This window comes from Tursiops truncatus, chromosome 4 (genome assembly GCF_011762595.2).
Source record: "Tursiops truncatus isolate mTurTru1 chromosome 4, mTurTru1.mat.Y, whole genome shotgun sequence".
Lineage (NCBI taxonomy): Eukaryota > Metazoa > Chordata > Mammalia > Artiodactyla > Delphinidae > Tursiops > Tursiops truncatus.
In genome coordinates, this window is record NC_047037.1 from 62,814,912 (window position 1) to 62,841,601 (window position 26,690).

Below are 26,690 nucleotides of genomic sequence, written 5' to 3' on the forward strand. Positions count from 1 at the left end.
CATTTAATCTTCTATTATTAATTTCTAGTTTTATTGCTTTGTGGTCACATAAAACAACCGTTATAATTTCTGCTTCTGGATTTTATATATATGTTTTCTTTGTGAACTAGTTTATGATCTATTTTAGTAAATATCCTATGAATCCTTGAAGAAATGAGATATTTAATTATTTAAGGCACAGTTATTTCATCCAAGTTTAATTTTTAAATTGAGGTATAATTGACATATGACATTATTTTAGTTTCAGGTGTACGACTTAATGATTTGATATTTGTATATATTGTGAAATGATCACCACAGTAAGTCTAGTTAACATCTGTCACCATAGTTACAAAATGTTTTCTTGTGATGGGAACTTTTAAGAGTTACTCACTTAGCAGCTTTCAAATATACAATACAGTGTTATTAACTATAGTCACTCTGCTGTATATCACATCCCAGGACTTAACTTATTTTATAACCGGAAGTTTGTACCTTTTTACCCCCTTCACCCGTCTCACCCACCCTGCTCCCCCTACCCCCACCTCTGACAACCACCAATCTGTTCTCCATACCTATGAGCTTGTTTTTTTAAAATCCAAGTTTTATGTCATTTACTTTTTTTACAGCTTGACCTCAAAGACAAACTTTTTTTTTTTTTTTTTTGCGGTACTGTTGTGGCCTCTCCCGTTGTGGCCTCTCCCGTTGCGAAGCACAGGCTCCGGATGCGCAGGCTCAGTGCCCATCGCTCACGGGCCTAGCTGCTCCGCGGCTCCACGGCATGTGGGATCTTCCCGGACCGGGGCACGAACCCATGTCCCCTGCACTGTCAGGCAGACTCTCAACCACTGTGCCACCAGGGAAGCCCAGAAACAAATATTTTAAAGCTTCTCAATACCTGTCTTTCTGTCAATTTTTTTTTTTTTTTTTTTTTTTTTGCGGTATGTGGGCCTCTCACTGCTGTGGCCTCTCCTGCTGCGGAGCACAGGCTCCGGACGCGCAGGCCCAGCGGCCATGGCTCACGGGCCCAGCTGCTCCACGGCATGTGGGATCCTCCCGGACTAGGGCATGAACCCGTGTCCCCTGCATCGGCAGGCAGACTCTCAACCACTGTGCCACCAGGGAAGCCCTGTCAATTTTTTATATATGTATTTTTCTCAGAATATACATCTATACTGAGTTTCACAGTATATATTTTGATTCTGTTATTAAACAACTAAAATTTTATGACCATTATATCTCAAAATTGAGAGTACTTTATATTAAATAAAAAGTGACATTCTTTATTCCACTTTATGCTTTTGGCATGTTGGAAGGTTAGTTTGCCCCAAACTATCACTTCTTACTTTTAATTTCTCTATGCTTGTTAAGGATAAGATAAAAAGATATATATATGTCTTTCTGTTTTAGATGTATCTCTTTATAAGAAGTATATCATTGGATTTTATTTTTTAACCCAATATGAGAGTCTTATACTTTTAATAGGGGACTTTAGCACATTTATATTTTTTTGTCATTATTGATCTATTTAGTCTTAACCTCTTTTATCTTAATCAAAAAAATTTTAAATGTTTGCTTGTTATTCACTTTCTGTCTTGTGCTACACTGACAGGGTTCATTAACTTTAAATCCTCCCAGATTTGAAAGGTGTGCACCCTGTTTTTAGTGTCACTAGTAATTATCTAGTTATTAAAATTTTCTTCAGATTTACATCCTGTAATTATTAAAGTGAAGAGAGACAATGAAAAATTTAACATTTTTACTATTCTTTCAACAATGTCTCCCACGTGCTTTCAGCCTTGGTGAACATAACTTTAGGTTTGGGATCCAAGTTATGAATGTTTACATTACATATCTTCTCTTTCAAAGAATGATTTTTGCCATTTGCATTCAGTTGCATAACCATATTTAACAGTTTTTTTTTTTTTTACTTTATTCTAATTTAACTGATTTTAATTTTTACCAAAAGTTCTTTTGTTGCTGTGCTGTCCCATCATTAAGCCTTCAATTCAGAATCACTTCATAGTATGTGCCTTCAGCAAAATGATTCAAAAAGGGTGCTTTTGTTTTAACTCTTTCAAGTTTAAGAATGATTTTCTGTTACCTTCTGCTGCAGACCAAATTGTGTTCCCACCTCCACACCCCAAAATTCATAGGTTGAAGCCCTAACCTCCAATGTGAGGGCATTTGGAAATATGGCCTTTAAGGAGGTAATTAAGGTTAAATGGAGTCATAAGGGTGGGGGCCTGAATCCAATAGGACCAGTGTCCATATAATAGGAAGAGACATCAGGAGTGAATGCACACAGTGAAAAGGCCATGTGAAGACAAGGTGAGAAGGCCATTGTCTGCAAGTCAGGAAGAAAGGCCTCACCGGAAAGCAACCCTGCCGACACCTTCATCTTGGACTTCCAGCCTCCAGAACTATGAAAGACTATGTTGTTTAAGCCACTCAGTCTGTGGTATTTTGTTAGGGCAGCCTGAGCTGACTAACATACCTTCCACAGACTGAACACCATAAAAATCATTGGGTCACAGTTTTTTTTTTCATCGTGAGTTGTAATCTCTAAAAGGTGGCATGGAGAGAGAGTGGGGATAGGAGGAGTATCTGGCTATTTTAAAATCAGTGCTTGGATCTGGAGGAAAGCAGTCCAGTTTCCAGATACTACTGAGCTAGGTGGCCGAGGTTTGCTTTCTTCCAGCTTTTTGTTTCTTTCTTTTAGGAGACAGGAGGAGCTTGGATAGATGTTTCTTTTTTTTTTTGCGGTACGCGGGCCTCTCACCGTTGTGGCCTCTCCCGTTGCGGAGCACAGGCTCCGGACACGCAGGCTCAGCAGCCATGGCTCACGGGCCTAGCCGCTCCGTGGCATGTGGGATCTTCCCGGACCGGGGCACGAACCCGTGTCCCCTGCATTGGCAGGCGGACTCTCAACCACTGCGCCACCAGGGAAGCCCATTGGATAGATGTTTCTTAATTCAGCTCCATCAAAATTATAAGTAGTACAAATTCCCTCCATCCTTCCCAACTCTAACAAGGTGGTAAGATATTAGGTTTTGCTGTAGTATGTTCTCATCCTTTTCTTAGACTTCATAGAAACCAAAAGATTGAGGTAAGATTTTGCAGAAAAACTCCTACTTTTTATAACCTTTATAAAAGATGACATTTCTAAAGTCTCTGTCTCTAGGGACTAGTTTTACAATTTGTAGAAGTTATATGGAACAAAGAATTATAGAAATAAACCTACAATTCAGACCTAGTAACTGTCTTATGAAAACCTTTTTTCTAGAAGACAACTTGATGTTCTGAAGGGCTCCAAATAGCAGGTTATCGAGGTATCTGAATACTCCACTGGAGTGAGGAAGCTCAGAAACACAACTTCTGTCTTGAGATTTGCACCCTCACGATAGCATTGAGGATGTTACTAATGTAGTATCCCAGTGAACACCCTGGGCCCTGAACACCAGGACAGTGGTTTCTCTTTGCCATGGAGTTTCTAGCTGGGTTTCTGAGAACAAACTGCTAACAAAGGTATGGTAAATCAGGGACTGGGGTTGTTCCCTTGATTTTTGTTTGTTCAATCCTTTATCCATTGCTAAACAAATATTAATATTATTGTGCAACTATTACAAACAAACCAGGCACAGTGCTAGGTGCTGGGAAATATGGGTCACAGAAATGCCATAAACAAAATAGATAACCCGTGTGGTTACCCTTTCAGGGGAGTTTTCAGGTGGGTCCTCGGGGCTGCGGGTGCACCTGGGGTGCAGCGTGTCTATGCACTGTGGGAATTCTCCCCCAGGAGCCCCGGTGGTCACAGCAACTAGCTGGAAGTTTGGCGTAAGTGTGCACATTTGGCTGCCATATAAAGAAGCACCTTCTAGTGATTAGGCTTGTTCATCAGTGGAACAGTCTTCCTTTTGGGGTGGTAAGTTCCTTGCCACTGAGTGATTCAAGCTGAGGCTCTCAAGGACACTGTAGATGAAGCCTCAGAATTCACCATCTGGAACCATAAGCTCTTTGAAGACAGGTCTATGTCTCCTTTGGTTTTGGAACTGGTGTCTCCCAGTGTCTGACACATAGCACATATTCAATAAAAGCTTGGCAGGTAAATGAATGGATGGATGAATAAAGTGGAAGAGAAGCTGCACTAGATGATCTCCCAAAGCTCCTGTAACTCAGAGATTCAGAGTTTCATATTAAGTCAGTGCCCCAAAGGGGCCCAAAATAAAGCTTCTCACCCTCATCTCAAAGATTGGCAAAACTTACCGTGCAAGGTGGCTGCATCCAGGGCTCTCCGTCCACTTGCATTGGCAGCAGCTTGTTCGTCCTGGAGCCCCGAGAACAGAGAGCACAGTGAGCTTCTTGGAGTCTGAGGATGAGGGTTGCCCCCACCAGGGAAATAGAAGTGGGAAGACCTGACCTGCCGACCTAGGAGTGGTTCTGAAGACTCTCCTGGGGGGGTGGGGCTTGCTGAAAACAGATTTCTGAGCCCACGTCAGGGGTCCCGACTTGACAGGTGTGGGCCAGGCCCAGAGGTCTGTGTTTTAATAAGCACTATGGATGATTCTGTTGCTTTGACCCCCAGACTCTACTTTGAGAAACATGGCCCTGGGTGAGCAGTGAAGTCCAGAGGAGTCTGGGAAACAGCAGCCAACAAGTATGGCAGCACCACAGCTGAGTGGACCCTTAGTCAAACGATCAGCCAGAGGGCCTGTCCATGGTGCCAAAACGCCACTATGAAATGGGAAAGGTTATGAAATGGGGAAAGGCCTGGTTTCAGTGTTGAGTGAGCAGTTGCATCGTGTCAGTGAGGTAACGTCTCCCACTTAAACGAGGTACAGCTCAGGTCTGAGTGTGTCTTGCCTTGCCCCCAGTCCTAAAGCATCCCCTCTTTTATCTCCTGAACAACACAGACGCTGCGGTTGCATGGACCGTGGACCTGGCTTAGCTGGGAAAGGGGGTCATTGGGAATGTGATCCCCATGGGTAGGCGGAGGAGAGAGGAGAAAGTGTTGCTTTCTTGCTTGGGTCAAGGCTTCTTTGGCATATGGATTATTAAAGGAGAGAGATGAAGGAGAAAAGGCAGGTCCTTTCGGAGGCCTCTGGTCTGGGCGAGCAGGGAACAGTTGCCACCCACTGGCCAGAAAGCCCTCACCTGGGTTTGGCATCTGCCCTGCTTCTGAAATTATAAAATGAGGGAGGCAGGCTGCGTTTCTTTTTTTTTTTTTTCAGGCTGTGTTTTGATGTAGATGATTCTCCGACTGACTCTGAGGATATTTAATAATAAGAACCAATAAACCTAATAATAAAACAAATAAGAGGAGAGAGAGAGTGGCATTTTGGTTTTGGGGAGTGAGGAGAGTATCTGGGGAATGCCCAGGAGGCTAGGGCTTCTGACTCACCCCCTCTATTTCTATCTGGAAACAGAAATATCCTATCTCTTATACATGTTTTTTAAAAATTCTTCAGAGACCAAATTCTCTGGTCTACATATGTTATGGCTTAGATGTGCTAATGGACTGGACCTACTCAGTGTTAGAGTCATGGGGGAAGGACAGAGAAGGAACTACAGAGGTTAACCTGGAAAACAGGGGCCCCAGCACAACAGCCCAACGAAGAAGAGAAGCAAAGATTTGGGGAATAATTGAAAAGACAGAGGAGACACAGAGAGGGAATGAAGAAAGGGGGTTAGTGGGCTAGATCAGGGAACCAGCTCTGAGGACCTTTCTGAAGGATGCAGGGGGGCACCAAGAACAGCGTTTCTCTGAATGTGCTCTGAGGACCTTCACCCAAGAGGTTAAGGGATAAAAGGGTTCTGTGTTTAAATAACTTTGGGAAACCTGCATGTGGTGGTCCCCTCCAGGAGATCCCCAAGACACACGAATAGATTTGATCTATAGAAATTAAATGGGGAATGGAAGGGAATGAGGACTCCTGACATAATCAGGTGGACGAAAATCTGTGACGAGTTGCATTTATTAAACAGAAGCAGCCCAAATCAGAAGATCCCCTCCATCAGACCCCATCTATTCAGGAACCTGCAGTGGCTGACCTGTGTGATCCACACTCTAGAGAACTGTCATCCTCTTAGTCAGTTATGACGGGTTTGCTGAGGTTGATGGTTTAACTCTACAAAGGTATATGGGATTGCTAACTCTAATAAAAGTATTTCTAAGACCATTAGCCAAGAAAGAGCAGAGTGGAGCACAGAGCCTGGTTTTTGTCAAAGTGTGCCCTCTGGCATGCATTGAACAGTTCAATTTGTAAAGATAAAGAAGGCAAGGAGTTGGATCTCTGGTTCTCTGGACCTCATAGTATGACAATCCTATTTAGAGAATCTCACCAATTCATTCTAAGAGAACAGCAAACTGGTTGTGGTGGGACCCTTTAGTTGATGTCCTGGATGTTTGCGTTATACCTGGTTGGGGAAGTGGTCTCCAAAGACATTCTTCATAAATGTTATCAAGCTTCTGCCCCACCCCACTCTCTCTGCACTGAAGTCTAAAGATGGCTTCCTAGTTGTTATCTGTAAGAATATTCAGGGAGGTGGGGAGACTGGGGGGCTGCTGGGTGATGAGGAGCATACCTGATGGAGACAGAGGAGCACTGGGCCAGCCTCCTGCCTGCACTCTTCAGGCCAGTGTAGATCTGCCCCATTTCCATGGCTCCCTCTAGCCCCACCACTTCAAGAAGCTGGTCACTGAGGTCTGTAGAGTGAGACAAGCAAAAGCAGTGCACACACATCTCTCTGTTTCCCAGTCTGGTTTGGGCCAGAAGGTCTGGTCCCTAGATGGCCAACCCAGAGCTCTCAATATCCCTTCATCTCCTACCAAACAGCATTTTCATCCTCATTCTCAATAGGGAATTTCCCCAGAAGTCAACAAATGTACTTTTCATAAACAGAAACCCAGTTCTAGTAAAAAAAAAAGGTTTTGATTCAGAAGGTTAAGGTGCATCCAATGAATAGGCTGACATATCCAGAAGCCTCTTCAAATGGAGCGTAACATAAAGGATGAACCAGCTATTTCTGAAATACAATCCCCCAGTGCAGCTAAAGACACATTGGCTTGGGATTAGGATAGGAAGGAATGCTGATGAAGGTCATTATCCAGAGCTGGATCAGGTTTCTCTTCCCTGAATGTCTGAATAACATTTTGGCCCTACTGACGATGACTGATGCTTAATTAACTTCAAATTTGGCCTGCGGTAAGCCAGTGGTGAGCCAACCTTCTTGGACATCCTTGGGGAAGTCAGTGACCTCTTTCAGGACACCAGGTGCCTCATCTGAGCCAAGGAAAAGAATATTTCACCTACACCAGATTATACTGGGTCCACAGTACAAAAAGAGGGATAGAAAATACGAGTCTCAGGCTCAGAGTCGCACAGGATCGATGGCTCCCCACAGTGGCAGTCGCTTCTGATTCAGCACCTAGAAGAGGTCCTTTTTTTCAAAGTTCCTGGGGCTTGGATTGTGCCTGTCCAATTTCTGGGGAAAGCAACGGCAGCGTTAAGGTTTGATGGTGGGCCCAAAGACTCATTTTGACAACACAGAAGCAAATTTATTTAAAACAGAAGCAAATAAAAAGGCAGCTTCTTTAAAAGCTTCCATTCCTTCTTTGCCTACTAAGGCAGGGGAAATTCTCTCACAGGTTGTGGCTAATCACTAACATCCTATTAATATTCATGAACTAGAAAATTGTTCTAGAAAATTGTTAATGTCTCTGCTTATTTGACAGATGGCTTCGGTCTTCTAAGGTGCCTCCTGATAAAGTACGATAGTGTTTATTAAGATTGGCAAGGAGACATTTGGGTTTGTCTTTACTTTTTTTTCACATACACACACTGTATTTTATTTTTACAAGAGATAAATAAACTGACACCAAGCATTGTGTCTTTACTTTTTTGTTAGACTGTTGTTTAAAAAACAGTCTCTTGACAGATATACTTCTTTTTTTTTTAACACCTTTATTGGAGTAGAATTGCTTTACAATGGTGTGTTAGTTTCTGCTGTATAACAAAGTGAATCAGCTGTACATAAACATAGATTCCCACATCTCCTCCCTCTTGACGGATATACTTCTAATGAAGACAGTTAAACTACTGGGCTGACCACAAATGTGTAAACGTCGCCGAAGTCTAACCTAACGATCACTAATGGACATCAGCTGCCAGCAGATACAAACACTGCATTAGTCTCTCTACACCCCTGGTTTTCCCCTCCACACCCATCGACACTCCCATTCTCCTATCTCTGGTACTCCTGTTTTCATAACTGTGAAAAGATACTGTCTCCTTAAACCCTCCATCTCATTTGGATTTGGAACAAGAAGCCATGAATAGGCAAAGTTTGTTTAGGAGAACGCTCCAGGCTCTCTTAAGGAGCTTAGATCCAGTAAACAACAAATGTCTAAACCTCTAGTCACTTAATTAGTTCCCTTCTTACTAAAGTGTGTTGAATAACCATTGGATAGTTTTAGCTTAATGTGTCATTTTACAGTGTCTGTGAAATCAGTATGGGTTGTGAATGAGAGAGAGAAGAAGAAGGAGGAGGAGAAGGAGGAGAAAAATGAGGAGGAGGGAGGAGGGAGGAGGGAGGGGAGGGAAAGGGAGGGAGGAGGGAGGGGAGGGAAAGGGAAGGAGGAGGGAGGGAGGGAAAGGGAGGGAGGAGGGAGGGGAGGGAAAGGGAGGGAGGAGGGAGGGGAGGGAAAGGGAGGGAGGAGGGAGGGGAGGGAAAGGGAGGGAGGAGGGAGGGGAGGAGGGAGGGAGCAAAAGGGAGGGAGGAAAGACGTGTAGGGTGTGTTTAGGGGTGAGGAGAGTGGGGGAGTCATACTGGGGTAGGAGAAAGTAGGAGAAAAGAGAGGTCGAACTTTTTAGAAGTTTCTCTGTTGGCAGAGAGACAGATGTCTTGTAAAATGTTGCTCTCTGTACCAGTCTTTGGTATCTGACAGTGCTGTGATAGTTCAGTGTTTTCCCTCCTTGAAACATTCCCTGGTAACAAAATGTTCTAAGAAGCAGGGGCCTTAATAGACTCAAGTGTTTCAGCTTTTACAATGTCTTGGTCTTTTAACAAATTTTCCTGTTGAATGGCTTTAACAGCGAAAAGTTGTTATCACTTCCCACACATTACCTTGCAGCTATTACTTCCCACACATTACCTTGCTTCCTGGCTCTAGAAGAGACATAATGCAGGCTGATCTCATCAGTACGGGGGGTGGGTAGAGGCAGGGGTTTACACAAATGTGGGACTTGGGCGATAAGTGCAGAAGTGCAAGGGGAGGGGCCAGGATCTTCTATGTCTCACCGTTCGGCCTTTGAATTTGTACTCTGAATCTTCCCCGGTGTGAAGAGGCTAGGATGGCTCCTGCTTACCACTGAAGGAAGACTTGCTGGCTGTTCTGTTTCTCTACCATTGCCTAACTGACCTTTCAACTTCCTAAAATGCCTACCAGGAAGTTCTGCAGTAAAGAAATATATTCAACTTTGTTTCCCAAACTTATTGGACCATGAGACTCTTCTTTTGTGTGATACCTAGAAAACAGTTTATAGGTAACCCTGGCAGTTTTCTTTGGAACACATTTTGGGAAATTCTGGCATCACTCAATTCCCTGTACTTCCTCTAGCACACAGATCCTTATGCAGAAACTGCATCTGGAGTTAAAATGAAACAGAACAGAGCACGGGTTGATGTGCAGGCACACAGAACATTTAACGTTCAGAACTTAGAATCCAGCATCAGGACACCTGATATACCACGTGTCTGCTTTACCTTAGGTACCAATGACTCAGAGTGTGGTTTGGCAATTCATATCATCTCCATATTGTCTCTACATTCTTCAATTTGTTTCTGTTTAAGATGGAATGTCCATGTATCTTAGCAAAACAGGAACTCATTAATCCACTCACTCAATCATTCAACAGTTACTGATGGCAACCAAGTGCCAGGCAGTGTGCTAAGAAGTGGGAATGCAAAATATTCAACTCTTGAAGGACTCTTGGCCAAGAGGGAGGAAAAGCGTTAGGTGTAGAAGATGTTGTCAGTGAACTATAGGAACAAGGAGGCCTGAGTAACTGATTATGACTGGGCAAGGTATGGAAGGAAGTGTCACAGACATTTAAGGAAGGTCTTGAAGGATGAATGCCAAGGTAATTTGCTGGGTTAGGAAGGAGAAAGAGGAAGGACATTCCAGGGACAGGGGTGATTGTGTGTAGGACTGGATAGTCACTGGATACACAAGGAAATTAATTTATCAATAAACTCACTTGGCAATGTCATTGGAAAATATAAAAAGTATCTCTCCCTAATGAGAATTACTATCTAGAGATTTTTTTTTTCATAGAACTATAAAAAGAGGGTCTCTGGGCTGGGCACCAACTTGTTGCAACCAGAGAGCTAGGTCTTTCAGCACTGCTCCTGGCAACAAAGTCTTGGGCAGTGCTCTGTGTGCAGCAAACACTTCCTCCAAGAAAGAAAAAAGAGGAAGAATGGGAACATGGGAACAGGAGAATGTGGAAGCAGAGGCGGAACAGCAAGGACAGCAATAGCAGTTCCAATCTGGTACACTTGATTCAGCCTCCAGTACGGGATTTTATAAATGCACATCTGCTCAGGTCACCTCCACAGCAAAAACCCTTCAGTGGCACCAAGCATGACACCAGGCACTGGGAAGGGAAGATGAAATGTGCACGCTTTCATACCTATGATCAGACTGTAAACTGGCAGAAAAGTTTTTAGAAGTTTGGTAATAAATGTCTAAAACTTTCACACGGTTGATTCATTTATTTCTTGATATTGATCACAAGAAACCACTGAAAAAATCTAAGTTCATACAAATATGAATATTGTGGTGTCATTTATTACACTGAAACTTCCCCCTCCCCCATTTCTACCTATATGAGAATAGTTAAATTATATGGTATCAAACTATAGAATTTTACACTGCTATTAAAATGTTTACAGATTTCAAAAACATTAAATATGTATATGTTATAACTTCAAGTGCGAAGGCAGGATACAAACTTACTTGCATAGCATGTTCTCAACTATATAAGAACATGCATGGAAGAAAAGAACAAATTCCCCTAAAATATTAAAGAGTTGTGAGTTCTGGGTAATTAAAAGTGATTATTATTTTCTACTTTATGTTTTTCTAAGTGTTTTGCATGTTCTATAAGTGTATATCACTGTTATAATTTAAAAGTCATTTTAAAAACCTATCAACTGCTGTTCATACTTGGAAAGATGTAAGTTCCCTGGCTTGATGATGCCCAAGACCCGCCCCCATCTGACAAGAGGCTGCCTCTGTACCGTTATCTCCTGACATCGTAGGGCTAAGTTCCTGCTCCAGACATATACAACAACTTAGCTCCCCAATAAACCCTACTGTTTCTCTCTTTCATGCCTCTACGCATGCCGTACCCCTGCTTGAAATGCTCTCTTCCACTTTTACTTGCTCATCAAAACCCAGCTCAAGCACTGTCAACTTCAAGAAGCCTCCCTGGACTTCCATGCCTGCAGTTTGATTTAGATATTCCTCCTCAAACTTTCCCAGGTAGACATATATGGTCAAAGAAAGAACAGGCTGGTTGATGTGTTGCTGTGGGCAAGAGATGGTTACAGTAATTACTGTACCACAGGATCTAGGTTGAACAGGGAAGGAGTTGACAGACTAGGTGAAAAGGGAGAAGCCAAGTGAGAGACTTCATGAGTTCCAGGAGCAGGTGTTCTGAGACGGTGGGAGAAAGGTTTGGGAGGATGTGCTGTGAGTGGCGCTAGGATGACAAGTTCTACCTGCGGTGGTGGGCAGGTGAAGGAGAGGGTGGTGATAGGGATCAGAGTCAAGGAGAAGTGCGGCTAGGTCAGCGGTTCCTCAACTTTGCTGCATGTTAGAATTACCTGGGGTGGGGGGGGGTAAAAATAATAATACCCAGGTTGCCCCCATACCAGTTAAATCAGAATGTGTGGGCCTCCTACGGTATAGCACAGGGAACTGTATTCAATATCTTGTAATAATCTATAATGGAAAAGAATCTGATAAAGAATATATATATGTATATATTATGTATAACAGAATCATTTTGCTGTACACTTGAAACACTGTAAACCAACAACACTTCAATTAAAGAAAAAAGAAAAAAGAATGCATAGGCCTGGGAGCTAGGCATCAATCAGTATTCGCCTAGCTGATTTAAAGATTCCCCAGGTGATTCCAAAATGCAGACAGTTTGGGAACCGCTGGGCTAGGTTATTGGGTAGATCATCCCCATAGGCCAGTGGTTCTCAGAGCGTGGTATCAGCATCACCTGGAAACTTGTTAGAAACGGAAATCCTCAGGCCTCACCCAGATCGACTGAATCAGAAACACAGGTGGTTGGGCCTGGCAGTCTGTGTTCTAACAAGCCCTCTGGAAGATTCTGAGGCACACTCAGAATCAAGTTGGAGAACTTGAGCCTTAGGCAATAAAACTGCCCAAAACATATGCAGGAGTTGGAGTGAAGAAGAATATAAACAAGTTACTTCCTGACTGCTTTGATCCAGAGCTTCTTCACTTGAAAAGGAGACGTTAGGAATAATAATACTGACCTCAAAGTGTGGTTATGCGATTAAATGGCAGAGGTGTATGTGAAAGTGTCTGGCACAGAGTGGGCTCCAAAAACATATTAGGTTTGCTTTCCTTTTCTGCCACATTCACCCTGGCAACTCCCAACAGTCTGTCTGTCTGTCTACCTTCTTAGAGCTGTGTACAAGAGTCCAGCCCATAATATTCAGGTTAAAACATCTTTAACAATCTTCAGTGTTCCTCGTGGTTTCACACAAAGGCCGTAAATCCAGGTGAGCTTTAGATGAAGTGGGCATCCTGCCCCAGCTGTTTTTCTTCCTTTAAACTCTTCCCTGACTCTGTTCCTTTTCCCACTTCTTTGATCTCAGCCCCATTTTGCTTTTATTTCTTTAGACCTTCCCACAGTCTGGAGGAGGGGGTGGAGCTCAGCGCCAATAGGTAAAGGCTGGCAGAGCGCTCCTATTTAAGGGGCACATCTTCCCTGCTTAAACCCTCTGGAAGCCCAAGGACAACATCTCAGTTCTTAGTGAGGCATCCAAGGTCATTCGCTATCTGGCCCTGTTCCCAGCACAGGTATCCCTCTGCCTGGAGAACTCCTGTTTACCCTCCCGGGACACTCCAGGCAGTGTGCTTTTTCCTTCTCCTCTGCTCAGTGGATCTCACCCAATGACAACTGTTTCTGGACGCATCACTCTCCCAACCCCACTGAGAGTTGAAGGCAGGGATGTGTTCTTGTTTTGTTTATCTTTGAATCCTTAGCAACTAGCCCAGTCCTTGGCATATAGAAGGCTCCTAATAAATGTTTGTTGAGTAAATTGAATAAGATACATGCTTTAGTGTCAAAGACCTTGACAGGTTTAGCCTGAAAGAGGAAAAATATAATGATTAATAATAATGATAACAACTTGCCTAGATTAAACTGGGTAACAGGTTTTCCATGAATTAACTCATTTAATCTGCATATAACAGATAATGATGACCCAGTCTGGTTTTCACCTCTCTTCTTTAATGCATAATTTTTATGTTCATACTCATCTTGGCTGCTGGTTCACATTAATGAACATTTAGTCCTTTAAGATATAAGGGATATGATGTGGGTGTCATGATTTGGGCTCCTCACTTGCGGTGCCCTGGAGAAGCGTGGGAGATCCTTAGCCTAGCTGCGTGCTTTGCTACCCTCAATCTCACTCCCACCCTGCTTCCCCTTCTATCTGCACTCCAGGGTTCAGGTATGAGGGCTGCAATGGGCTACCCCCGGAATCAAGCAACCCTCAGCGGAGGTGCTGAAACCCTATGTGACGGCACCAGAAGGCTTCTGAGCCATCCCATCCCAGCGGTGAGGAAGGCCGCCGCATACCCTAGAGCAGCTGTGTGACGTAATAAACCCTGTGGGCTCTGCCCCTTTACCTGGGTTACAGCAGCACAGGTGGACTGAGGTGTTAGGTGTCTGTGCTTACTTTGGGCTAGAATCCTATCAGTTCAGCAGGTAACACCAGTCAGCTAATGCTGCTCTGAAGCTTTGACTGACAGGGGTATGTGTCTGATTAATTCGAAATGCAAAAATTTGTCACTACTTCATACGTGGCCTCTGACAGACAAATACGGCATCACAGGGATAAAGGAAAAAGCTCAGAAACTCTGCGCAAGTTCTTGAGTTTGGGGCTAACAGCTCAATGGCTGTGTCCATACAGGGCAGGGCATTTGTTTTCTCTGAGTCTGTTAGTTCGCTAGGGCTGCCATAACAAATCCCACAGGCTGGGTGGCTTAACCAACACCAATCTATTCCTTCACAGTTCTGGAGGCTGGAAGGCCAAGGTCAAGGTACATCTTGCACCTTTCAGGGTTGGCTTCTTCTGAAGCCCTTCTCCTGGGTTTGCAGGTGGCCACCCCTGGCTGCCCCTTCACACAGCCCTTCCTCTGTGCACGCGCATCTCCGGTGCCTCTCTCTGTGCCCAATGTCCTCTTCCTGTAAGGACACCAATCAGATGGGAGTAGGGCCCACCCTAACTGCCTCATTTAAACTTAATCACCTCTTTACAGTCTGTCTCCAATTACGACCACATTCTGGGGTACTGGGGATGAGGGCTTCAAAATATGAACAAAATTCCCCCCCCCCCCCCCCACCAAACATCCCTGCCCATAAGAGGGACAATATGAAAACCTACATCATGGGTTATTTTGAGGACAAAAGAAACAAAGAATGTGAAGGTGCTCAGTAAGCAGCAGGTAGGAACGTCCCTTATCACTGGGCTACTGAGAAGCCGGCATGCACGGGGAGGGGCTGTGGGACCTTCTTACTCGCCTCAGAAAGCAAGGATGCAACCCGCTCTGCCCTGCTGCGGGCCAGGTTCGGCCCCCATGTTCTGGACGGGTGAGTGGTAGCTGGCAGACTCGGCCTGCCAAGCCAGTGGTAGGCGTCACCTTGGGCTACTCTCCTGCCTCCAGATTTCCATGGAGATAGCCCACGTGCCCTTGGCGGCTCAGGAACCCAGAGCCCAACAAAGCCGGGCACTGATCAGCCCACCTAAGCTTCCCACTGGGTCTGGTCTGGGCAGATGAAAGGCTGCTCCCAGCTAGAGAGCTTCAAAGCCCGCTTAGAAGCATGGCGGCCTGAAAACAGGCTGGGGGGTGGGGAGATGGAGATGGAGGGGGCTTTGGGGCTTCCTTGGGCACAAAAAGGTGAATAAGGAAGGCAGGCTGTAACTTACCTGCCATGTTCCCACCTGGCCTTTCAAAGCACCAGGCCCTCAGGTATCCCAATCATAGCTTATTGGAAGGGTAATTTATGACCAGTGCTTTCCCTAGACATCCTAACTCAGACACAGCACAAAGTCAGAGGGCTCCTTGCCGGTAAACGGAGCAGGCAGGGGGCTCACTTCCTGGCGTTCTGTAAACCCAGCGTAAAGAGCGTGCTACTGTGAGCCAAGCTGTGAAGCACAGAGCACGGGCTTTGGACAGACTTAGGTCGGAGTGCCTACTGTTTGGCGCTCACTACTTCTATTACTGTGGGAGAAGTCGCTTAGCCTCTCCGAGTCTTTTATCAGGAAAATGTAGGTCTAGTAACCTCACTGGCAGGGTTGCTGATGAGGTTTAGAAGTGATGCCATCCAGAGCCTGCAGAGAGCACACAGAAGGCCCTCAAGAAACGGTGGCTGTCATTGTGATTTTTCTTTAGAAAGGGTGGTCCTCAGGAAATTGTCTTTGCTACATAGTAAGTGCGTGGCCTTCTGCAGATGGTAATCAGTGTAATCCAGAGAAGGTAGTCCAGGAGGAAGGAGAGGAGGGAGAGGAGAAGATGGGGGGGGGGAGGGTAGGAAAAGAAAGAGGAGAAGGACACTGAGGAAAAGAGGAGCAGAGATTCCACGACCTTGAGATTTTAGGGTGACGGTCCCTCCTGGCAAGAGAAGAATCCCTATTTCAACTTTTTTCCTTTAAAACAGGGAGCTTTTACTTGGAAATGAGTTCTTTAGTTCCTTTCCTTTCCCTGCCTTTGTGTTCCTGTGTGTGTGTGTGTGTGTGTGTGTGTGTGTGTGTGAGAGAGAGAGAGAGAGAGAGAGAGAGAGAGAGAGTCCTTTCCCTGCCTTTGTGTTCCTGTGTGTGTGTGTGTGTGTGTGTGTGTGTGTGTGTGAGAGAGAGAGAGAGAGAGAGAGAGAGAGAGAGAGAGGGAAAGAGAGAGAGAGAGAGAGAGAGAGAGATACAATCCCACAACGGGCCTGGTGGCTTTCCCTTGTTCCTGGGCTGAGCAATGAGGATGCAGAGAAGGATCTGGAGACAGGCATGGCTTTGACAGCCCTGGTCCGGCTGGGCACCCCTTCTGACGGGCGTTTCCTTTGTGTCCTCGTCACACTGGTTTGCAGGTATCTTCCACTCCCAGGGGTCTGTAAAGCCCCATCAGGGCATAAAAGTGGTCAGAGGGTACTGAATGGTCTTGGACTCTGGGTGATCCAGATGGAAACGGAAAGGAAAAGCAGCCCAGAGCCACTGCTTTCTGAGGAGAGGGGCTGCAGGGTGGAAGGGAGAGGAAATGTGTTGGCCCAGCGGGCAGGGTCCGGGGTTTCTGCCTCTGCTCTAGCTGTCTAGTTGTATGACCTTGGGCCAGTCACTTTCCTCCGCTGGGCCTATGTTTCCTTGATCGGGGGTGAGGGCATTCTATCCTTGAGTTTGGTTTGAGCTCTTCCAACAAAGGTGGAGGCTGGGTTTCCTGGCCGGCTGGGTCAAGAGTAGGTTGGCAGCAGGCCTTGCCGCTTCTCACACTGTGCAGAAGACAGAACGTTCTGTGCAGCCCTACACTGAGGCAAGAGGAAGGGTGAGTTTGTGCTCACAATGGCCATTGTGGCTGGTTCCTGAAAGCCTGCTTGTGTGGTGGGGCCTCTATTCTGTGTGGCTTTCTCTTCCCGGGTTTGGCAGGGCTCTGATGAAGGCTCGGTACATGCCTAAGGGCCAGGGGCTTCAGAAGGGGAGGGCCAGCGTGCTGGTGGAGGTGTGTGGTGGGGAATTTCCCCGGAAGAAATGGTCTCCTGAAATGGCTCTGAAGGGAGGATCTGACATCATCATCTTGCCTCTAAGAAAGATCAAGAGTGAGAATATCGCATAAGGCTTGGGAGGCAGCGGAGCTACAGGAATCTTGACCTGGTGGTCCCAATGAGGACATGAAGAGCATGACTATTACTGGACACAGACTCCAGGCCAGGCCTAGAGCTCTGTCAGCTTTATTGTTTTTAATCTTTGTGGCAACTCTGTTGGATAGACACTATTATCCCAACATAAAAAAAAAAAAAATCTTGAGGCTCAGAGAGGTTGAGGAACTTGCCTAATGTCACAAAGCTGGCATATGGTAAAGCTGGAATTCAAACCAAGGCCGGTCTGACCCCCCAAATAAGCTCTGAATAAAGGACTCAAAGCAGAGACCAAACATCTTGGCATGGTGGGACCTCTCAGTGCAGGGAAGGGGGCGTGGAGTGGGGTGAGCCTATCCTCAGCTCCTCGCAGGGGAGACTTCTTGTTAAATGGAATGCTGACTCTCTTGGCCTGAAGGTGAAATACTAGTTGGTTTATTATCTGGCATTACTTTGCCCACTGAGCTCAAGAAGCTTCAATTCCACATGCAGTGTATATAATAGAATCAATCAATTAGTGGTGAGATCTTCCAGTTCAACTCAAGCCTGAGTCTCAGGCATGACACACATAAGGTACATTACAGAGAGCTACGCCCACCAAATGAATCACAGCTAGAGGGATGCACATATCCAGAAAGGCAAAGCGAAAGGATAGCTGTGACTTTCTGGTTGTTGAGTCAAGATCAACCAGAAATGGGGAGGTGGGGGAGGGTATTGTGTGAATGGAAAGAATGCCAGGTTTGGTATACTTGGACTTGGCTCTAGTCCCAGATCCACCAATTAGTGTGGCCTTGGACAGGTCAATTAACCTCCCTGGGCTTATTTTTCTAATTATAAAGTGTCTCTCAGGGGTGCTGTAGGGGACTGAAATGAGATGATGAATGCAAAATATTTCTAGCATATGGTGCTAAATTCAAGTAGGTGCTTAACAAGTGTTGGATGAATTGTCCGGAAAATGGGAAGAGATGGGTGCTGGCTGCAGGCTGGAGGTGGAAAAGACACAGGGCCCTGCTTCAGGCATCCATTCTGCCAACAGCAGCCACTGGTAATGGGGAGGGCTTTGGGGTGGAGGTAGACAGGACACGGCTGAGCTTGTGGGCAGAAGAAGTCGGGACCCTGTTGGGTGGTTTGCGGGGAAGGAGGCATCATCCACACGGCAGTGTCCCCTTTGTCTGTCCCCCACTTCCTGTTGGCTTTTGTCCATTTTTCCTCTTGTGCCACTGACTGCTATTCAAGGCCTCAGAGTTGTAAGCCTGTGTTCTGCACCAGCCTCCTAACTGGCCTCCTTGCTGCCAGTTCCTTTCCTTTTCCTTGAATCCAAACTGCGTGCTGCTCTCTCATCCTATTGCTCTTGGCTTAAAACCCTTCATTATTAACCTTCCCATTATTCAAAGGATCATATACAAACTCCATGGCACATTACTCAAGGGTCTCTACGTTTCCAGTCTTCCCCTTTGCTATTTCTGTGTGCTGATGCTCTAGTCCATGTGCCTCTTCTCTCATTCTGTCCTTTCCAATCCTTTCCGGCTTCAAGTACTGGCACACACACATTCTATCTTGTTCGTTCGTTCATTCATTCATTCATTCAGTCATACATCAAATATTTATTGATCACCTCCTAGGTGCCTGGCACAGTGCTGGGCAGCAGGGGATTGAGTCCCTAAGGAAAGCCCCTCCTTTTCTTACTCCCCACACTCTAACCGTACTCTGTTTCTGCCACTCCGTGGTGCTTGCCTATCACGCCAGTGGTAACATGATCGTTCTACATGTATTTCTTACATTCGACTGAGATCTGCTGGAGGTTGGAACCATGTCACACTGGTGCTTGCACCCTCTATAGCACCTGGAGCACTCGGTACTTGAAGGCAGGTTTGAATCAGCTCTACTGGGTATCATCTGTATTCTTCGGCCAGTCACTTAACCCCATTAGCGTCAGCCATAAAATAGATTAAATAATTAAATAGGCAACAGCTTGGCCCATAAATAAGGGCTCAGTAAACAACAGCCCAATACATATTTATTGATTAATTAAGAAGATGAAGCACTTCTTGCACGACTTAAAAACAGATCAAGAAGCACAGGCTGTGCAGAGCGTGTGGCCAGGATGGAGTTTTGCTGTGGGCTGGGTCTTAGGAGGTGCCAGATATTAAAGTTGCTACAGGGGAACAGGAGCTGGTGGTGGGTCAAGATGGGGCAAGCAGAAGAGGGAAAAATCTAAGATGTCTAGGCCTGCCAGACAGCCAGTCTAGAAGTTTCTTCTGCATGTGAAAAACGAAAGTTTCCTTGGTTCTTTGGTTCTATTTTGAGCAACAAACCTCCTAAGGCAGGAATTCAGTTGGAGTTTAACTCCAGCTTGAACCTGTATGAGCAAGTTTCCCTCTGCGGACGTGGAACAGCCTCCGGAGGCCCTATTCTGCCTCGCCCACCCCTCCCCATCTTGGCGGGGTGTGTGTGGGGGCACTCAGCTGGAGGCAGAGTCCTCCTGATTCACAAGTCAGCTGGGGAAGAATGAAGGATCGCTTCACTTGAACTTCTAGTAAATGCGGGTTGGGTCAGGGACAGGCAGAAATGGGGAGGCTGGGGTGGGTGGTCTGGTGTGTGTAGAAAGAATTCCATGTGTGAAATACTAGGACTTGGGCTCTAGTCCCAGGTCCTCCAGTTTGTGTGACCTTGGACGGGTCAATTAATCTCCCTAGGCCTCAATTTTCTAATCTATAAAGTATCTTCTTGGCATCCTCGGGGGAGCAGCCAGGCCCACCAGTGCAGTGCTTCTCAAACTTGAGTAAGCATTCATCACCAGGGGATCTTGCTGACAGGCAGATTGGGCTTCAGGAGGTTTGGCCTACATTCTGACACTCTCAGGTGATGCCCTTGCTGCTGGCTGTGGACCACGTGAGGTTCTAGTGCAGGGATGGGCAAACCACGGCTCGAGGGCCAAACCCAGCCTGCTGCTTGTTTGTGTAAATAAAGGGGGACTAGGACGCAGCCATACCATTCGTTGCGTGTGGTCTATGGCCGCTTTCACGCTGAGGGGTTGGAGGTAAGCAGTTGTAGCCGAGACTGCATAGCCCACAAAGCCTAACTATTTTAAGAGTTACTATGTGGTCCTTTACAGGAAAAGCTTGCCAACCTCTGCTCTAGTGGACAGAGGGCTGGCCTGTGTGAACTAAAAGACCTGCATTTCAGTCGGGGTTTGGCCAAGGGCCAGCCACTTCACCTTGCTGGTTCCCCCTCTCCTTATCTTGAGGACGAAAGGATCTCTAAATTTCTAAGAGACCAGTGAGTCTGGGATTTCAATACTACATAGACCTGAGAATCAGGTTGTGTGGCCTTGACCTGGAAGCTGCAAAAACACACCTAGCCTAACCCGCAGAGTCCAGCAGGCAACCCTGACAGGTACGGAGAGGCTGCGTGATGTAGAGGCAGCTGGGAATACATAGGGGCTTGGAGAAGGGACCAGTGAGGATGGAAGGCAGACCTCCTGGCCTCCTGTCCAGCCCGATGCTGGCACAGCAGCTCTGCAACATTGCTCACGAGCATCACACACACAAATTTCATCCCATCAAACACGGTTCCCTATCTTACTGCTCCAGGTGCCCCTGACGCTGGGTGCTTTTGGTCAACCAATATTAATAAGCTCCTTCAAGGTCTCAGAGGCCGTGCCAGGCACAGGGATGTAGAAGGAACGATGATATCTGGAGCCGAGGAGCTCACATTGGGTGGGAGAGACACCATGTGAGCAAATAATTACAGGAGAGTTCCATGAGCCGCTGTGATGGGAAATGCATCACTCTGGGTCTCTAGCTTGGGCAACAGGTGATGCTATCAACAAGGCAGGGAATGTGGGGATGGGCAATGGGCTTCAGGAGAAGGGGGAGGGTGTGTAAAGAGGGAGAAGAGAATGCCTCATCTGGGTTTGGGGCATGTTGATTCCAACGTGGGTGCTTGAGGGACTGAGTGACAAAGCTGTGATTTCCTGTGAAAAGCAGAGCAGAGTCTCTCTGTAGGCCTGCCACTGATGCAGAGGAATGACGGTGTGTTGCCATGGTTACTTCCCAGTGCTGAGGGGCGTCCCAGCGCACACCCCACCAAGTGCCCGCCAGGCTCTTTAGGGGTTGCTAGCCTTGCTCCATCTCAGCCCCTAGGTGAGACCTTGGCCAGAGAGCCCTCTGTGAAATGCACACTTTTTAGGAACATTTCTATTTTTCAACCCGAATGAGCCGTGAGTGGCTAGCAATTGCTCACTACGACTGTCTTTCTGGTCAGATCTCCACCAAATGGGAAAATTGGGAACATACAACCCTGGACAGCTCCTGAACCCAACCGGCCACTTTCTGTTATGGTTTCCTACAAGTGAGGAGAGAGCCCTGAGAAGCAATGAACTCATGTACCCATGATTATCCTATTGTCTCATCTGAGCTCTGGCTCACCACCCGGGAGGGTGGATCTCTGACAGCTGGATGGCATCCCTTTATCTGGCTTTGGGATTCAGGGTAAGACCCATGCCATTAGTGAAGATCCACATGGGCACAGTGCACAGGCAGGTTGAACCACCTGTGCCCACAAAGGAGTGGTGTCAACTGACTCTGAAGTGGGAGGGTTTTCCTCTTCCCAGGTAAGACCCTGGCATCTGGGTGGCAGATTTGATGACCGTATGCTTTTGCCAGGAGGGTGCCTGTGTGAGTGCCTGCTAGTTGGTTTGAGTTCCAGGCTAGCGAGCCTATCTGTGAGCCACGCAGTGGCTGGCTGGCCTTGCTGGGGTGCTGAGTAGCCATGCGACTCTCCCTCTTAGCACTTATCACAGATCCTAACTACATGCCTCTCTGTGGGATTGTTTTACTGAGGCCTGGTTCCCGCACTCCCTAATGGCTGCAGGCACTAGATCTGGTTTTGCTCATCAATGTGCCCTGGTGCCTGGCATTTGGTCTGTGTTTCGAAGGTGTGTGTTGAATAAATGACAGAAAGCCTGTCACTGCTGCTGGGAAACTGACTCAAAATGTATATCCTACCAAAGGTCTCCCTGTTTTTGTTTACCAGGAATTGCAAAAATTATTCCCTAGTGAAAGTCTGGGGAGATCTTGCCCTCTCTGTTTAGAATCTTGTCTAGGACACCCTGGATGCAGTTCACACGGGGTTGACTAAGAAACCTCACTGAGGGTAAGGTAGCCAGCTCTGGGTGACACAGCCTCAAGGCTGCTGCTGGCTCAAGGCTGAAGGCTGGATGGGGGCATACACGAGTCTCAGAGAAGAGTCTGGGAACATGTGTAGGAAGTCTCCTGCATTCACATCCAGGGTGGGGCCGGAGAGAAACAACGGCAGAGCTTCCAGGGCTTCGCTCCCTAGCCTCGGGGGGGACTGATCTAGCTTGTGCCATGCATGCCCTTGGTGATTCAAGGCTTGGCACCCTTACCCTCGCCTGGCTTCGCCGGATAGCCACTCAGGTGGAACCTCCACATAGGCAGCAACAGCCAAACACACTTAAGCACAGTGCCAACAAGTAACCCTAGAGTTGTGGGCTGTTAGAACCATAGGTAATTTAAAGATAATCCAGACCAAATTACTGAAGCAGAAGTAGAGAGAGTGAAATTCTAAATTTGGCCCTTTTCTCACGTACTAAATACTCATCGCCTTCCACTGATCACTTAACAATTTTTCTGATTACTATTGATCAAGCGCTCACCACGTTCCAGGCATTCTGCTAAGTGTTCTACATGGATGATCTCATTTAACTCTCAAAACAAGGGGACTATGCTGATGGAGAGAGATTATAATTGTTTCCATGTTGCAAGGGTTGAAATGGAGGCTTGGAAAAATTCAATGATTCAACTAACATCACACGGCTGGTGGTGGGGAGGTCTGCGTCTTCTAGCTTCTAGTTCAATGGTCAGTCCCTTACTCTACAGCGACTCTCAGCTATAAGTCCTCCAGGCTATATTTGAATTACTTATTTGAAGACAGCCAGCACATCTTACTTATCAAATGAGTTTCTAATGGTTCCATGAAACTAAATTCTCAGTCTCACAAATATTTGCATCGAACTCTTTGTAAGACTATTTTTTTTTTAAGATTTTTCCCTGAGGGTCTGCTCCTGTCCAGCTCCAGAATCTACTGCCCACTGTGCTCACAGGCCAAAGGCAAGATTCCTTCCCCGCCCCCCCACCGCCCTCCGACAAACATTTCTGTAGAACAACCTGAGCCAGGTAGGATGTTAGGCTTTGAAGGGGACACAGAGATGAAGAACACATGCTCCCCATTTTCCAGGTACTGGCAGGAGAAAAATATGATGAGGATACATGTGCCTACGAGACAATGCAACCCATAATCAGTGTACTGTCAAGACAGAAGCCCAAATTAAATGCTCTAGGAATTCGGAGGCCAGACTCACTTCCAGAGGTGCCACCATAGGCTCTAGGAAGGAGATGGCCCTTGAGGTAGGTCTTGTAGGAGGAGCAGAATTTCAACCAAGTGTATATGGAGCCTTTCCTTGGACTGGAACATAAATGCTTCCTGTTTTCTGAGTGTCTGGCTTGTGCAGAACACATAGTAGGACCTCAAATAAATTTTCTAGTTGGACACTAGCCACTTGGGGCTAGGCTAGGAATCAGGGACTTGGTTCTGATGCGACCACTGGACATAAATTGTATAAGTCCTATTGCTTCTCTGGGCCTCTGTTTTTCCCAACTATGAAATAGGGACATGGAGGGGAGTGGGTATAACCTTGCTCATGGGTTTCTGGTTAGGGTTAGGTTAAGTTAATATATGTAAAACTATCTGCAAGCCAAAATGAAATATAAATACCTGTCACTATTCTTACTGGTATTATAAAAACTAAAAAGAACCATTGCCCAGGTACCTCTCATTTATCCAATAACCTTTTTTGGACTAACTACACGGGGTCAGGCACTGGGGAAAAGATGAATACTATCCAGCCTCCATCCTTGGAATTTGAAAGGTCTAGGAAAGGAGGCAGAAGGTACAATTGATGGTATAGGTTTAATGTGCTGGGGCAAAGGCTGGGCTGGAGTTTGGCAGGATCTCTGCTCTTTCTTAGTGATAGTACAGATAGGTAGCAATGCTAAACCTGAGAACTTCAAAATCAGTCATTCAGCTGGTATGCCCCAACATAACATAGCCTTAAAGGTGAGGAGAAAATTTAAGCTTATACTATGTTCCAGGCACTCTGACATCCATCATCATGACAAGCTAGGTATTATGATGCCAATTTTACAGGTGAGGAAGCTGAGACTCAGAGAGGTTGGGTAACTTTCCAAGGTTTATAAGACTAGAAAGTGTAAAGCCTAAATTTAAACCCAGGTCATTCAACTGCAAGCTTGGTACTTTCCCCAAGACCACTTCTTGCTTTCTAATCAGCCAATGGTTTTATGGAACTCATTCCATGCTAATCTTGATTGACCTTCTTTCTTGGCTTGCTCTTCCAAGGAGAAAGACTGACCTGTGATGAGATTTGACAGTAACATTTTCTGTTGTCATTTCCTTTAACACTTCCTATGATAAACCCCCTCCCTCCCACTATTCTCCTCTGACCTCTCCCTCACCTCCAACCCTAGTGAATCTGCCAAGGAATAACAAATCCCAACAAATAAAGAGCCTGCAGAGGAAGATCCCTACCTTCTCAGCCACTGACCTATAAACCGAGACAAAACACACCGAAAGAAGGAAGAAACCTGCCATATAATTCTGTTCAAGGAGTCCACTAGACCAAAACCTGGCCGTGCCTTAATTCTGTGGAGCTGTAAGCAACCTACGCTCTACAGGAACCTGTAGGATTGTCAGATTTGCCTATTTTACAGATAATGAAAACTGAAACCCAAGAAGTTGAAAGGACTTGCCCAACATCATACACTAGTGAGAGGCAAAGTCTGGACTGGAACCCAGGACTCTTGACTCCCAGGCCAATGCTTTGCCACTTTTTAAAATGGGTTGCCTCTTTAGCGTTTCCTCATTAACATCTCATCTTAAAGGAGATCATGGCCCTTTAAGAAAAAGCTTTCACTGTAGGTTCGTTCTCTGCAAAGCCCAGAAGCCAAGACTCCCTCCTCAGTCTCTGCTCTGATCAGCTCCTGTCCTCATCTAAAGAACAGGAAGTAGCTGCATTTTTAGCTCTGAAAGCATATTCTTGGGGTGGGAAAGGGGGATTTTGGGAAGAGAGTTCCTGTACATGAAGGTCATGAGCGATCAGCAGACACATTACTCTTGCTTGAAGAAGGGGAAGATATACGGTAAGACATACAAGGGAAGATGACGATTGTCCTTGAGCCCCAACCAGAAAACATCCTCAGCAAGAGCGGCCCCCAGCCCCTGCCTGAGGGGAGGGGGATTCTGCCCTGATTCTGCTCTGCCTGGATGCCAGAGTGGCGGCTGGGGTGGGAACACTGGGGTGGGAAAGTTTGCAGAAACTTTCTACAACTTCCAATGCTTCCCCCACCCTCTGCTAGCACCCACAACTTCCCCTGCCAAGGGAGGAAGGAGGAACACATTATTGAGTTTAATAATTTATACAAATTGAAAAGTTTACTCTGAAATAAAGGGGACTTAAGAGGGAAGCAGAGAAAAAAAAAATTCCCAAGTCTTCTCTTAAAGGACACAGGTGTGCAGATGACCCCTCTTGATGACCTTGCTTCAGAATATGACAATCTGATTGTTTAATAGGTAGGTCTGAAATAAGGCAGTAACCATTCCCTCAATGGTTGGCCAAGTTTTGTCTCCTTCTACTGGTGGGATCACATCCAGCCTTAGGACTAACCACCTGGGACATCAAAGAACCCAGACCCAGATTCCTGGACACTTGTCTATGTTGGTGGTTCTCAAACCCGGCAGCCCATCCGATCGTCTGGGGAGCTCATTACAAATTTAGGTTCCCAGGAACCAACCCAGAGATTGATTCTGGAGATCTGGGCTGGGGCCCAGGACTTCATTTTCGATAGGCAGGTCTAGTTTAAAAATCAATGGTCTGGTCAATCCCATCCATTCAGTCATTAAAACTTTTATACCAGATGCTGGTTTTATGGCAAAGAAAACCAACGTCCCAAAAAGTAGGTTAGTGCCAGCACTTGGATTTGAATCCATTCTCCTGCCTCCTCAGGTGGGGTCTTTGCCAAAGCCCTCACATACGGCTTCTCCCCACACCCCTACTCTGGCTCACCAGGCCACTGAGAATCCCTGCAGATCAGCGGGGCCGGCTCATCTGATCCACAGAAGAGGCAGAGCTGCCAGGAACTTTGATTGAGGCCCGTCTGGTTTGCTGGTGGCAGTGGCTGGTAAGGGGTAGGGCTGAAGGTAGTTTTAAGGGCACTCTCAGAAAGCTGTGTCCTGTATCCTGGCGGGTAGTTGATGGCCTCTAAGGCACACTATCCAGTTGTTCCAGGCAGGAAGAAGAGTCGGCTCATGGCAGGGTGGCGGAGGCAGAGGGAGTGAGGGGGCAGTAACAGAAGATGCAGTCCGGAGGTGACGAGAGGCCAAACCCTCTAGGACCCTCTAGGCCACATGAAGAGCTTTAGCTTTCAGTCTGAGCCACTGCAG

At 46.3% G+C, this 26,690-nt stretch overlaps 1 protein-coding gene across 1 annotated transcript in view; it reads right to left on the reverse strand.

Moving 5' to 3' along the window:
* The window catches only part of DGKG (diacylglycerol kinase gamma), a 212,015-nt gene that overhangs the window by 14,315 nt on the left and 171,010 nt on the right, over nt 1-26,690 (reverse strand). The window contains exons 23-24 of the mRNA XM_073803991.1: nt 6,565-6,685; nt 4,246-4,306 (exon numbers count right to left, since the gene is read on the reverse strand). Of these exons, the coding sequence (XP_073660092.1) occupies nt 4,246-4,306; nt 6,565-6,685 (182 nt within the window). The remainder of the gene's footprint in view (nt 1-4,245; nt 4,307-6,564; nt 6,686-26,690) is intronic.